The sequence below is a fragment of the Heloderma suspectum genome, chromosome 1 (genome assembly GCF_057233095.1).
Source record: "Heloderma suspectum isolate Gila_16-S chromosome 1, 16-S_ref, whole genome shotgun sequence".
Lineage (NCBI taxonomy): Eukaryota > Metazoa > Chordata > Lepidosauria > Squamata > Helodermatidae > Heloderma > Heloderma suspectum.
The window spans coordinates 49,208,115-49,221,528 of record NC_139458.1 but is presented as its reverse complement, the minus strand read 5'-3'; the positions used below and the strand labels follow the sequence as shown (position 1 = coordinate 49,221,528).

Here is a 13,414-nt window from a genome sequence, read left to right as displayed (position 1 = left end):
AGATCCATGGGGAAGAGTTTCTTTTAGTATGTTTTTACTTGAGGCCATTCAGTTGCCAGAAGGATATTCATGTGTCCCGATTCCATGTAAGTTCTGTCGTTCATTTGCCATCTGTGTATCCTCGTTGAATTAAAGCATTTAATTAAGTAATTTAGACTAGCTTCGTGCACTGAGATAGGATCCTCTGTACCCAAACATCTCTAGCAGATTAGTTCATTCATATCATCCAGATTATGAGACAGAAGAAGAAAGAAAAGATTAATGAAAGGTGCTTCCTGTTGATGGTGTGGGTGGAACACAAAATGAATTCAGTAATACCTTTGCTTCATGGTATGTTTACCTGTTGCCTTGATAAGACTACAAGAAGCCCACTGCAGCTCAGTACAGGACAAGAGACTACCCCCGCCACCCAAGGATAGCTGTTCCTATTGTGCTTTTGTCCTATCCATGTATAAAACTCTTTTCAGAAGAGCTTTATCTTGGACAAGCACTAAGAATCTGGTGCTATCTAAGTGGAGTTGTAAGACAACAATACTTATACTGTTAAAAAAACACCCAAGAATGCTGAGGGCTTCTGGGTGGTACTTACAGTGTAAATAGGAGAAATGGCACAAAGAAGCTTGTTTGTGAGGTGTGTAATGACTGCAGTGACATTTGGGTCATAACCTCTGAACAAAGAGAATGGATCCTAGCATTTGTGATGCTGAAAAAACGGGTCTGGCTGAAGCTCTAAAGAGAAGAGGAAAAAGTTATCCTGTGTGATACTGTTGAGACAGTTTACTAGATCTAACCTGGGGCAGTTTGGATGTTGCTTTTCTCTGCTTGCCTCTGTGTATGGTGAGACTGAGAGTAAGCCTCAGGTTCAGTTTGTTTGTCACTGCTTCCTTTGTATTTGCTTCTGATTATAAAGGAGGATGCTTGAACGGAGGGATCCCATGTTTATTTGAATATGGGTTTTCCTTGACTTTGGATACTGAACCTGCTAAGCTAAGCATACATATCCAGGCTCAAGCAAAAAACCACATTCAAGTTGCTGTAGCAGCTCCCAGTCTGGGCATTCACTTCTCTTTGAGGGATGGGTAGCGGGAGGAAGCATGCAAGTCAATAAACAGGTCCCAATCTCACCACGCATATAGGGGGGCGGGCGGGGGAGGGGAATAATATCTGAGCCACCCCCCAATCTTGTGATAAAAGAATGATGATGGAAGAATTGGTCTGCTTTGTTCTGAATGATTGTTATAGCTTTGATTCTTGTTTTGTAGGTTTGCAACTGTGAGATATGACCAGGGAGCGAAGAATATTAAAAACCAGTTCATGCATTTAACAAACTACAGTGTCAACAAGAAGAGTGGTGACTATGTCAGGTGCTTAAATTCGCTTGAGAGTTCTTAAGCCTTAAATGTCTGTAGCAAAGCAGCCAAAGCCGCTGCCTCCTCCTCCTCCTTCTATTTATATCCCACCTTTTTTCCAATACTGGGACTCAAGGCAGCTTTACAACATTAAAACTTATACAATTAAAACCTATAAATAGAAATATAAATACAAGTGTACAAAAGTTAAAATATAATTAAATCATCAATATTAAAATTGTAAAAATATCAAAACATTAAAAGACAACAAGAAAAATAGTATCCATCTGTCATATTTTCACAGGTCCAGCCTAGTTATCCCCAAAGGCCTGCTGGAACAAAAAAGTTTTTATATGCCTACGAAAGCATATCAAGGAGCGTGCCACCCTCGCCTCCCTGGGACGGGAGTTCCAGAGCCTTGGGGCAGCCACCGAGAAGGCCCTCTCCCACGTTCCCACCAGGCGTGCCTGTGATGGTGGTGGGACGGTGAGAAGGGCTTCCCCTGAAGATCTCGGGGCACGAGTAGGCTCATAGGGGAGAATACGGTCTTTCAGATAACCTGGACCCAAGCTGTATAGGGCTTTATAGGACATGACCAGCACTTTGAATTGTGCCTGGAAACAGACTGGGAGCCAGTGAAGCTGTTTTAACAGGGGAGTTATATGCTCCCTGTAACCAGCCCCAGTCAGCAGTCTAGCAGCAGCTCTTTGAACCAGCTGAAGTTTCTGAACACTCTTCATAGGCAGCCCCACGTAGAGTGCGATACAGTAATATTTAATTAATTGTATTTATATTCCACTGTCTAGGGAAAAACCATCAAAAAGTGGAAAAACCATAAAAAACAACAAAACACTAACACCCCCCCCCACACACAGTAAATTAACATTAAAACCAAACTTGGAGATAGACTTACACCAAAGTTCCTCAGGCTTCCAGTGTGAAATCTATTTCTTCCATTTTAGTTGTGATGACCCTGAAGTGGAGGATTATGGAAATAAGTGGAGCATGAGTGCAATGCTGAGGTATCTGAAACAGGAAGGAAAAGATACCACCTGTGAGTAGAGAACAGTTATTCCTTCTCTGATTCTTTTTTATATGTACCTTGATAGATGATATTACCAGCAGCAGGAGATTTAATTCCCCTCTAAGATTGTTTCTTACAGTTCTGCCTGTACCTTGACTCTCCCACTTCTTCTGGAGGAAGGACTCCCTTACCTCATTCTTGTCTGAATATGTTTTTCTGATATGTTCCTGCTTTCTCTCTGCTTGGCATCTCCTCCTTGGAGTTATGACTGTGTTTTGCAACAACTCTGTGTGTTATTCTGTCAAGGGGATGCCTTTCATCTTGGAATTCCATATTCTGTAGGAGAGCTTCTTTCCCTTACACTAGATTGGTCCGCTAATAGCATGATGATACAACAGTGCAAATTTCAGTTTGTCTCTGGAGTGATGAGTCCGTAGTAGTGGTTCCTCATCAGTACTAGTGGAGACAGACAACTCGTTTGATGGAGGGAGGTGCTTATGTGTGGTCCTTCTTTCTTATTTGGGTTCATAACTTTCATGTGTTCATTTATATGTGGAAATTAGTGATATGTCTGCCTGAGTTCATTCAGTTAGGATGAAACCTTTAGCAAAAATTGGTGAATTCACAAAGTATGAAATGTGTGGAATAATGTGCACTGCTTGAAGGAGGCATTATTTTTGCAATACTGAGGAGTGAGTGCCTGTGAGAATATATAGGTACAGGTGGTTTGTCCAGACCAAAGCATGGGCATTCTGTTGTACTCTAAGTGTGGGATACAGAAATTGCCATATCAGATGGATACAGCGTTGATTCTGGAATCTTGACCGTGGTGAAGGACAGTCTAGAACAGGGATGGAGAAATTCTTTATCCTTGTGGAGCCACTAGTTTCCAGACAGTGGTCTGGGCCTAGGAGAGTATTTTGCTTCACAAGCTCACAATGGTCAAACTCCATAATAAAAGTTGTTGCTTTGTAGAAACATGTATGTGCTTAGGCATAGAAGTACATACTAATATGTATAACTGCAGACAGTCAGAAAGGCTATAACATTAAAGTGTGGAATACCTTTTTTTTTTAAAGACACAAATAGCTTGAAAATGTTTTCCTTTAGAATGAAACTGAGGATAAATGTTTTACCATACTGTAATTAAAAATTTTATAGGGCCAACAGGGACCAGAATTAATTGCCTTGGGGGCTCTCATTTGGTTATCCTAGTCTAGAAGAGGCACAATTTTGCATGAATCAGTAACAGAATAATCTGTTGCTTTACACTGTGCTTCAACACTGAAATAGTGGCCAGGTTAGGATGATCAACGAGGAAACAACGCAATGTCAGTTGTTTCCCCTGCCCCTGCGTGTGCCTGTCGCATGACCGGAATTACGCTAATTACCTGCACCATGTCGTGGGTTGCTGTGTCATCTGGACCCACTGCACAGCATGGGTGTAGTGACTTTTCACCCACCCTACATACAACCTCAACTGCAAGCCAGCAGGGGCTGCTGTTGATGCTAAAGTTCAGATACATGAACTGTTGCGATGTTTTAGGTTTTGCATCAGAGTTCTTGTTCTTTTTGTGTTTTCCCTTTTCACCAACCAGCTCTGATGGCCAGCGTGGAGGATCTGATAATTAAGACAATCGTTTCTGCTGAACTGGCCATTGCGACAGCTTGTAAAGCCTTTGTCCCACACCGTGGTGTTTGCTTTGGTAAGGAACTGAAAACGTCTTAAGTATTATAGTTCCCTTAGTGTGTTGCATGTTACTTCCTGCTGTAGGGGAGAGGTGGGGAGTGGCACTCCATATTATGTCATTAATGGGGAAATCATGGGCTGGACACCTGTAGATCATTTCAGACTGTAAACAGCTGTTCTTCAATCTCACACATGATCACAACATAGGTGGCTGCTTGGGTTGCTTGTACATCTGTTGTTGCATGGACTATCAAAGAACAACTGTGATCAGCAGCCTTATTTTTCTTAGTGTGAGATTGGCATGAGGCCACCAATTAAATTAAAATGCAAAGTTTAAAATGAAAGTGAGAAATCATTTCTTTAGTGCACAGATGACCTAGGGGGTTTGTTCTGCCAGCAAAGTTGTAACGAAAAGCACTCAGCTAATTAATAGAAGAATTGGAATGGCAACTGCTATTAGCCGGGATGAGGCAGTTTGTAGTTGGGCAAGGAATTTATTACTGAAAAATGTAGTCTTTTTTCCCTTCTACCATATTTCTAGCTCTACTACTATTTGAAAATGTACAGCAGATTCTAAAATAAAGAGGGCTTGGATGGGGCTTCATGAATATAGGGAATTGAGGTTTGTTTTGCCTTACTATCTTTTGGGCCTCTTTTTCCTATGGCATTTTAGTCTCTCTTCCTCTTGCATTTGGTCTCCTTAAGTCCTACTGAGCCCTTGACAATCTTGATTGCCACAGAGACTATTTTGTCAGCCCCTGGTGGGAGTGATGAGCCCAATGAGCCTTCCTCCAAACCCTGGAGCTACAGAGGTGGGGATGATCCCTGCTCCCTTCCCAGCTCCAAAGTTGGGGAGAAGCCTACCATTTGTTTAGCTCCATGCTTGCCAGGCGCAAGTGCAGAGCTAAAACAAATGGCTTCCTCTGCTTCCCCTCTCTGGCTCGAACTGGAAGAGGAAGGTGTGTAGCGACCTTGCCTCTGCACCTGCCAGGCATTCTCTGCTTGGAGCAGGAGAAGGGAGAAGCTGATATGCCTCCCTCTCCCTTCACCAGCTTTGAGCTGGAGGGGGACCGAGTAGGCTTCTTTGAAGATTCAGAGCACCCAGAGCCAAAGTAGGCCTCCATTCACACTGTCTAACTCCAAGCTGGAGCTGGCAAGAGAGGCTGGATTTGGTTTTGGATTGTGCAGTATTGCCCATCCCACTCCCCAGCTCCAAGCTTAGAGCTGGAGTGCAGAGCAGGGGTTATTCTTAACTTTCCACTGTGTTTCAGAGGTGCAGTGTGTGGTTTGGGAGAAAGCCCTGCCCCTTGAAGGCGGGCATGGTCTTGCTGACAAGAAATGTTTGGTCAAGGCCAGCCAAAACATATCAACCCCTTGTCTTAATACTATCCCAACTATGAAAAAACATCCAAATGTAAGAATATCTGAGTGGTATAGAATGGCTGGGTGACCAGCCAGATGGGCAATTAATAAATTTAATAATATAATAATATAATATAATATAATATAATATAACATTAGAATTTCCTTGCAGGATTGGATCAAAGATCCATCTAATTTGGTGCTCTGTTTCTACTGCCTCTGAATACAGTCAGTTTTCAGCTGGTTTGGCAATCCTCTGTGAATTTGTCTAAGCCTTTTTAAAGCTATGTTGGTTAGCAGCGTCTACAGTCTTCTATGGTAGTAGTCGCCAAACTTTTTTGATCGCACACCCCTATCAGTGAAAGTTTTTTGAGCATGCACCCCCAATATATGTATATTTATTTATAAATTTTATACATGTACTACTGTACTAATATATTATGTACATTATAAAACATACACAAAAAATAAAAATTAAACAGGATGAGATAAAGATGAAATAAATCGTTAAAAAAAATTATTAATGCTACAACCCCCCTTTTTGCTCTCACTTAAAAAATATTATTAATATAATCTATAAATCCACTTAACTGTGCACACGTCATTGCTATATGCTGATGATCAAGCGAGGGCACCAATGTCAACTTGCAAGGAGGGGAAAGGCATGCTTGGTCGGGAGTTCTGGCTGCCAGCCCCACACCCTGTGCAGAGTCCCCACTCCTTGGCCAACTGGTGGCTTGGCCTGGGCTGTTTTAACTCTTCCCGCTCTCCTTTGACAGGATGGAAGCTGAGAGGAAAGTGCCCAGTTCCTTCTCGGTTTTGAAAGGAGAGTGGAAAGGGTTAATCTCCTTCCTGCTCTCCTTCAGCAAGATGGCAGTTGAGAGGAAAGCATGCACTTTCTTGGGCTTTCTTCTCTTCTTGGGCTTTCTTCTCGGCTTCGGCAGTTAACCCTTCCCGCTCTACTTTGGCAGGATGGAAGCTGAGGGGAAAGTGCCCACTTTATTCTGTGAAAGGAGAGTGGAAAGGATTAATCTCCTTCCCACTTTGGGAAGGGTTAATCTCCTTCCTGCTTTCCTTCAGCCATCCACCACCACTGCTGCCACCCTCCTTGCACACAATGGCAGCTTGTAGGAGCAGCAGGACGCAGCTCGCACACTCCAGTGGATTGTCTTATGCACTCCCTGGGGTGGGTGCACCTCACTTTGGAGACCACTGTTCTATAGCACTGAATCCTATAAGTCATGCATAGCATGATGTTGTACTCCCTCTTGTTGTGCCTTTCAGTTGCAGTGGCTGGTCCTGAGCTCTAGTGTTTCGAAAAAATAATTCCTCAATTTACTCTCTCCATACCATGCACCATCTTACAAATCTCTACTGTTGCCCCTCCCCCCCAATCATTCTTTTTTAAGTGTCAACTTCTTAGGTCTCTCTTTATGAGGATGCCCTGCCCTAATACCTTACTGCAATGTTTTTAGTCCCCCTCTTCTGTATTTTCTCCGAACTTGCAATATTTTTGTATAAAGGAAAACAGAACAAAATTCTAAATGTGGCATACAATAGACATATAATGGGTATTCAGAGAAGTACTGGGGTTTTTCAATCCCATTCTTAATTCCCAGTGCTAAATTTGCCTCTTTCATAGCTTAGTACACTGAAGTAGTGATTTCACAGAGTTTTTTACTGGCTCTTTTTCCTGTATTGTAATAGCCATATCAGCAGGCATTACTTTGCACTTACCTATGATGACTCTGATCTTCCATATTCCTGCCTGGTCACCTACTTTGGAATGATCATTTTGGAGCTCTACACAATGTATGAAATATTGCACACTTGACTCAAATTCTGATATAAGAATAAATTGCTTCTGACACTGTGCCTAGAATCCTTGGGGTTTCCATCCCAAAGCTGAGGATTTTGCCAAAACCTAAATGGGACAGCAGAAGTGGATGGCTTTGAATGTAATACTTGTAGTCTTCCCAGTTAAACTTCATCAAGCATTTGGACTTTACAAGTCCAGAATAAATCACTGATGGAGCTGAGAGGCTATGAATGGAAATATTGCTAGAATTATTAGCAATGAACTACTAGTCCTAATGATGGGGAAAGGACTAAGTGAAATTTAGAGAGCACTCACAGCCTCCAAAAGGATCTGGAATTGATGATTATTTGTGCCCACTTCATAAATTTAGCATTATGGGGGAAAGTGCATTGCATTGGCTTGGAATTTTTTGCTGGGTTTGTCTGTTGTATAGTTGTACCACATGGCGGCGATAGAGCTTACATCTGGCAGAGCCCTTGTACAGAGCTATGCACTGGCAAAGAATGGAGAACTTACTGGCAAGGAAGTTGGGAATGGCTTCAAAAAGCAACAGCTGGTACCAGTGCGTGCCTTCTCCCACTTTCCAGTACCTGCTCCTCAGCCTTCCCTTTGGCAGCAACCTACTACTTCCTGCAGGCCTATGTGCAAACAGGATATAAGCACCAAAGCTGGGAATTGCAGAGCCCAGAAGCATTTTACTCCAGTGACCTTGATCTTATCAAGGATTCGGATTATTTAAGGCTGCCCAATCCTACAGACCTAGTAGAACAAGGGTGAATAATCGCTTAGCTCAGGATGCGAATCCTACAGCTGTAGAGCTAGGGGCACCACGTTTATTACATTGATTGCATTAACAGTACACATTTGAAGCCGGAGCTTGGGTAAAGACCTGACCCTGAAGAGATAGGATTATGGAAAATACTGAGTGCTGTGACGGGGCTACTGGTCTATGCTCTGCTAATTGGATCTCATGATCAGCTCTGTTACTGTGCCTCTAGAATTGGAAGAAGCATTTTTGCTGCAATAGCTGATGCAACTCTTCACTTAGCATGTAGCTTTTTGTTTCCCTGGAAAAGAAAGGTGTGTGGGAAGGATTGAGCCTGATGGAGAGGATTCTGGTGGCACTAAGAGTGTGTGGGCAAGGGGTCTAGAGGTTGTGTGTGCTAAAGTTAAAATGTGGATGAGTGAGCATCAGCAGCTTGTTACGGGTCAGCGTTGCTGAAAAATGTGGAATAATGGTCACAGTTTGTGGAAAGAGACATAAAGGAAGCTCAGTTGAATTCCATCAAACTCCAGGGCTAGACTGGATGAGTAAGTTGGGAACTGTCAGGACCTGGAAATCAGCATCCAGAGCAGGGCTGCAGGGTGCTATTTCAGAATCTGCCTAGGGTATAGGAATGCCTGTGGTCTTGTTGATTAGCCAGCTCTACTAGCTGCTGCATTCTGCAGTATCTAGAGATCACCAGGAAAGTTGGCTTGCCCTGCTCCATTAGAAAGTTATGAATGAGGACTTCTTGGTTTTAGGACTACTGATGAAAGTATGTCATGAATCTGGTTCTTGAAGTGACTTATCCAAGGGTGAACAGCTTGCTAAGCACTGTCTGTCATTGTTTCCACAATTCACATGCATACTTTGCATGTCATTTGCACAAACATTGTATAGGCAGGTGATGAACATCTTGCACTGCTATTGTAAAGAAATGGTGTGTATGTCCAATTCCCTAACATAACTATAGTTAGGACCATGCTTTATAAAAATAAAAAGCTGCATTTGAAAGACATTAAATTCTTTGCCAAGAATCAATGAAATCTATAACCTGTATAAATGATGTGAATTAAGCAATGTGTGCATATTTTCTTATTTTGCTGTATTCGTTTTTGCTTGTACTGGTCATGAGGAAGAGTAAACAGGTATAGTTAGGAACTGACACCAAACCTTCTGACACCAAACCTTCTGACCACTGGGAGATCTTGTTCAGCCTTTCTTCTGGCTCCTGAGATTGTGCAAGGCATTGCCTGCACATGTTTAATCCTCTTTTCATAGATAGCTAGGAACTTGCTGGGTTTAAAAACGTGAACTGAAATTATTTCAGTGTTGATTACTGCACCCAGTGTCAAATTCCACATCTATGTGGTATGACACTATTATACACAGAACCATGACTATGGGATTCTAGCGATTCAGGTTTTCAAGCACAGAAAAGGGACTGTTTTCACCTCTTCCTGTGTCCAAGGCATAATTTTTTTCAGATAACAAGAATTTCAGGTTTTGATTAAAACCTCTGTAACGTGTGCATAATGACTGGTTATAGGTGATTTCAAGATTGCACCCTTTAGTTCTTCTCTTCTGCTACTTTGTGTGTGTGATGCCACCTACCCCTAGCTTCGTCTTCCTGTCGCAATCAGCTCTTGCAATGCTTCCTAATCTGTTAGGCATTCCCATTTGTGCACAATTTTTGATTTGGAATTTGCACAGAGCTGCTATGGGATTTAATGTTCTGTTTTCCAGTACCTAGAAGTGGTTGCACATGTATTTGGAGCCTATTAATGAAAAGTTAAGAGATTTTCACTCTTATCTGCAAGGGAAACCAAGGGGGCAAAACATTACTATCCCACTTACTTGGTCAGTAGCTTTGCTGCCTAAATGCCATGGAATCTATAATAACTACTAGTCCATTAATCCTGAAGTACACAGTGTGATGAGACCTCTCATCACACATAGGGTAAAGCCTTGAACAAGGAAAGCAAAGTATAACCTCAATTAGTATAATGTGTGTTTTTTAATCTTTAGTGATGGCAGTTTCCCCCTCTTGCAAATGCTAACCAGTTTGACATTGGGAGATGTGACTAAATTGCAGGCCTAGGTGGTCTGGCTGTATCCTCTCTGGAGACTGCAGGTATTATGTATACATCCTGACTAGGCATTAATTTGGCAGGTAGTCTGGAAAATGCCACTGCTTAGTTTTAAAAACTATATAACATCTGCACTAAGTGGAAAGGGGTCCTGATTTCTGAGGAGAATGGACATAACTGGCAACTCCTCTGACAGACAAAGGGAATTGGGATAAACCAGCTGCACATAGGATCCAAGACCCTTAGTACATGTGATAAGTATAGTCTGGAGAGCAAGAAGGGGACCATAATATATTTTTTCCTGTTGGGAGAATATAGCTAGCTTATCACCATTTGTAAAAATTCAGGGCAGGTTACAGAGGCATCTATGAGTTAAATGAGGGAGAGTAGGAGCTTTCAGCACTCCAAGCAGACCATTACAGAGGTGATTCAGCAGCAGGAGGAGGGAGGAGACTGGTATATTCCGGTCAAAGCCTATTAAAGGTTTCATTGTTTTGACTTCTGGAGTCTGCTTCTGGGTGGGCATAGAAAAGCCCCATTATGGCACACTCCAAGGCTTTGAAGCACTATGAAACCTTTCCCCGGGGGTAAGAGGAGAGATGGTGAGAAGGCAGAAAGTTCATTTTCTGACTCATTCTTCATTGCTGCACCCACACTTCTTTTGGTTCATTGAACTCTGAATACAGTGTAATTATATCACAGTTCCATATCCCACTCCCAAGACAATTGATACAGGTAATGTATTCTTTGAGGAGTAATGGCCAGGGCATTTTCAAAGTTCAGGTGAGACCATAAATACCAGGGATGTTTTCAGTTTTGCATTACTGAAAACATATCCCTGAGTGAATTGTAACCCTTTTGTAGATATCTGTCAAGGTGATATAGGTAAAAATAAGTAAGAGCACATTGAAGAATAGTTTACCAACTATATACTATTTGAGAACTGTGCTACAAACAGTTCTCAAATGGGGGCAGAGGCTGCAGGAGAGAACAGGGTAAGGATTTTATACCACCCTTCAGTCATATTCCGAGGGCAGTTAGTTAAACTAAGATGCCATTTTCCAGGCTTAAAAATGAGTGAACACCTGTACTTCAGTGAATGATTTACTTATGAAATTGTGTCATAATCATACTGCTGAAATTATTCACTGAATGATGTATGTTCTTTAAATTGCAGTAGTGAATGGAATAAATGATTGCAATGTTTTTCCCCTGAAAACCATTATACAGAAGCTCCTGGGAGCAACTGTTTGCAGGCTCAGCCCCCAGCAACTGCAGAAAAACTCAAGGTTCAGTGTTGCTGTCTCAGGTAAAGGTGGTTGTGGGGGATAGTTTATTGCAGCCTTCCCCGACCTGGTGTCCTCCAGAGTTGTTGGACTACAACTCCTAGCATCTCTCAGCCAGCAATGCTGAAGGGCACCAGGTTGGGGAAAGCTGGCTTATAGTATGGCGCAGTCTCCCACACTACAGTAGGAGTAGATATCTATCTGAGCGCTGAAAAAGGGTTGGGTCTGGCACAAACCTGCCTTGAAGGATCTGCCTTCACTTACCCTCAAAGGGTTTTCTTTTGGGGTAAGTGAAAGCTGCTATTGAGGATCAAGCAACAGATCTTTAAGGTTCAACTAGAGCCTCTATGGGCATTACCAAACAATGGTAAAAGGGATGGGGGTAGCTTGTCTAAACTCCAGCTTCTTACATATGAGGCTTAGATTTCCTGTGTGCTGATGATGTCTCCGGTGGAGTGGAAACCAGCTGGCTGTGAGGAGTAAGTCCACAGAGGCTCCTGAGTTGGTTTCTTGCCTCACTTATCTCTGGAATGCCCACCACCAACACTAGAGTCAGGAGCCTTGTGAAGCTTGAGTTAGTCACAGCCTGGGTACATTCTGATGTACTTGCTGATCCCAGCTGCTTCCTTTCCCATTTGTGTTGCCACTTCTGTCTTCGGCTGGCTTCTGCAGCTGATCACGCAGCATGTTCCATGTGGCACACCTGCAGTTCTCTTCCCCAGTGGATTGGGTGTCAGTCTCCTTTTCTCTTGTGTCTCCCTTCGCTCCCTGGTTATAAAAGATGTGGCCGAAGCCACAGCACAATGACGGTCTTGTCACATTTCTTCTAGTTTTCTCACTGACTATTTGACATCAGCATTTAGATTAAGACCAGTTAATTAAAGTTGTGTGTTGCTTTATATGAGGTGGTGCTATGGGAATATGCCACCCTTGTCTGAGTGATCTCAAGTTTGGGTTCCAGCATTTGTACAAGGTTATGCATTAGTACTTGTTTCCCTCCGTTCTGCTTGTTATAGATGATGCTAGTATTACAAGAGCCAGTCAGGACACTTAGCTGTTTCTTATGAAGAGGGAAGGGGAATTGCTCTAGGCATTCATAGGTATACAGATCTGGGACACTTGTTTGCAAATGCCTCTATCAAGAAGGAGCTCAGGTTGCTGAAACTTGTCAGCAGACACTGTCTTCTCAACTCCTATCAAATCATGAAGAAAGGCCGTGAAGATGAAATAGCCATTTGTTGTTTGTAGACGCTGGTGCAAGTGGAAAATTAGGAAAACGTCTAAAGAAGCCTGATCTTCAGTTTCCTTCCATTTTACCCTTAACATGTAGTGGTGCAATATAAGCTGTCAGCCCTAGTGCTGCAGGCTGAGAAGAACGTATCCCAGAGCACTGGGATATATGCCCTCCTTTAATCAATCTGCTTTCTCTAATCCCTCTACAAAGGGAGTGACACTGTGAAGCCTGGCTGTGGCAAGCAGCTGTAGAGGAGGCACCTGAGTTTCTTGCACAGCTCATAAGCTATCCCTTTTCTCTGAACTCCATGAACTCTCTCTGTATTTGGCATGAGCTGGTATGTTCTCCACAGTGGCAGCAGGCATTTCATGATTGCTGTCTAAATGTGATGCATTTTAAGGCTGTGCACGGATCCCCCCCCCCTGATTCGGATACACCTTAGTGACCCCTATCTGCCTCAGACCAATTCCGACCCCCTCTTCGACTCGGATCCGAATCTGAAGTGAGATTCGGATATCCGGATCGCCCATTTTTTACAGTTTCCCATTGATTTGCATGGGAAAACACAAACGATCATAACTTACTCAGTTTTTATGATACATACATGAAATTTGGGGACCTCTCCGCCTCCTGGAGGGGGGGCCACCTGCCAAATCTCAGACAGTTTGGCCCAGTGGTTTTTGTGCTAGACAGAGTTAAAATTTGATGTTTTCCACAAAAACTCTCAAAGCAAAGAGCTATAACTTCTCCCTGTTTCCACGGACGTGTGTAAAACCTGGGCCCCTCCCAGCTCCCCT

General features: G+C 42.8%; 1 protein-coding gene across 11 annotated transcripts in view; it reads left to right on the top strand.

Annotated features, from left to right (window-relative positions):
* The window catches only part of TTLL5 (tubulin tyrosine ligase like 5), a 165,335-nt gene that overhangs the window by 20,841 nt on the left and 131,080 nt on the right, over positions 1-13,414 (top strand). For all 11 annotated transcript variants that reach the window (XR_014788883.1, XM_084841917.1, XM_084841908.1 and 8 more), the window contains exons 10-12: positions 1,263-1,364; positions 2,312-2,403; positions 3,972-4,079. Coding sequence is in view for 10 of the 11 variants with exons in the window: in XM_084841917.1 (XP_084698043.1) it covers positions 1,263-1,364; positions 2,312-2,403; positions 3,972-4,079 (302 nt within the window). In the remaining variant the exon portion in view is untranslated. The remainder of the gene's footprint in view (positions 1-1,262; positions 1,365-2,311; positions 2,404-3,971; positions 4,080-13,414) is intronic.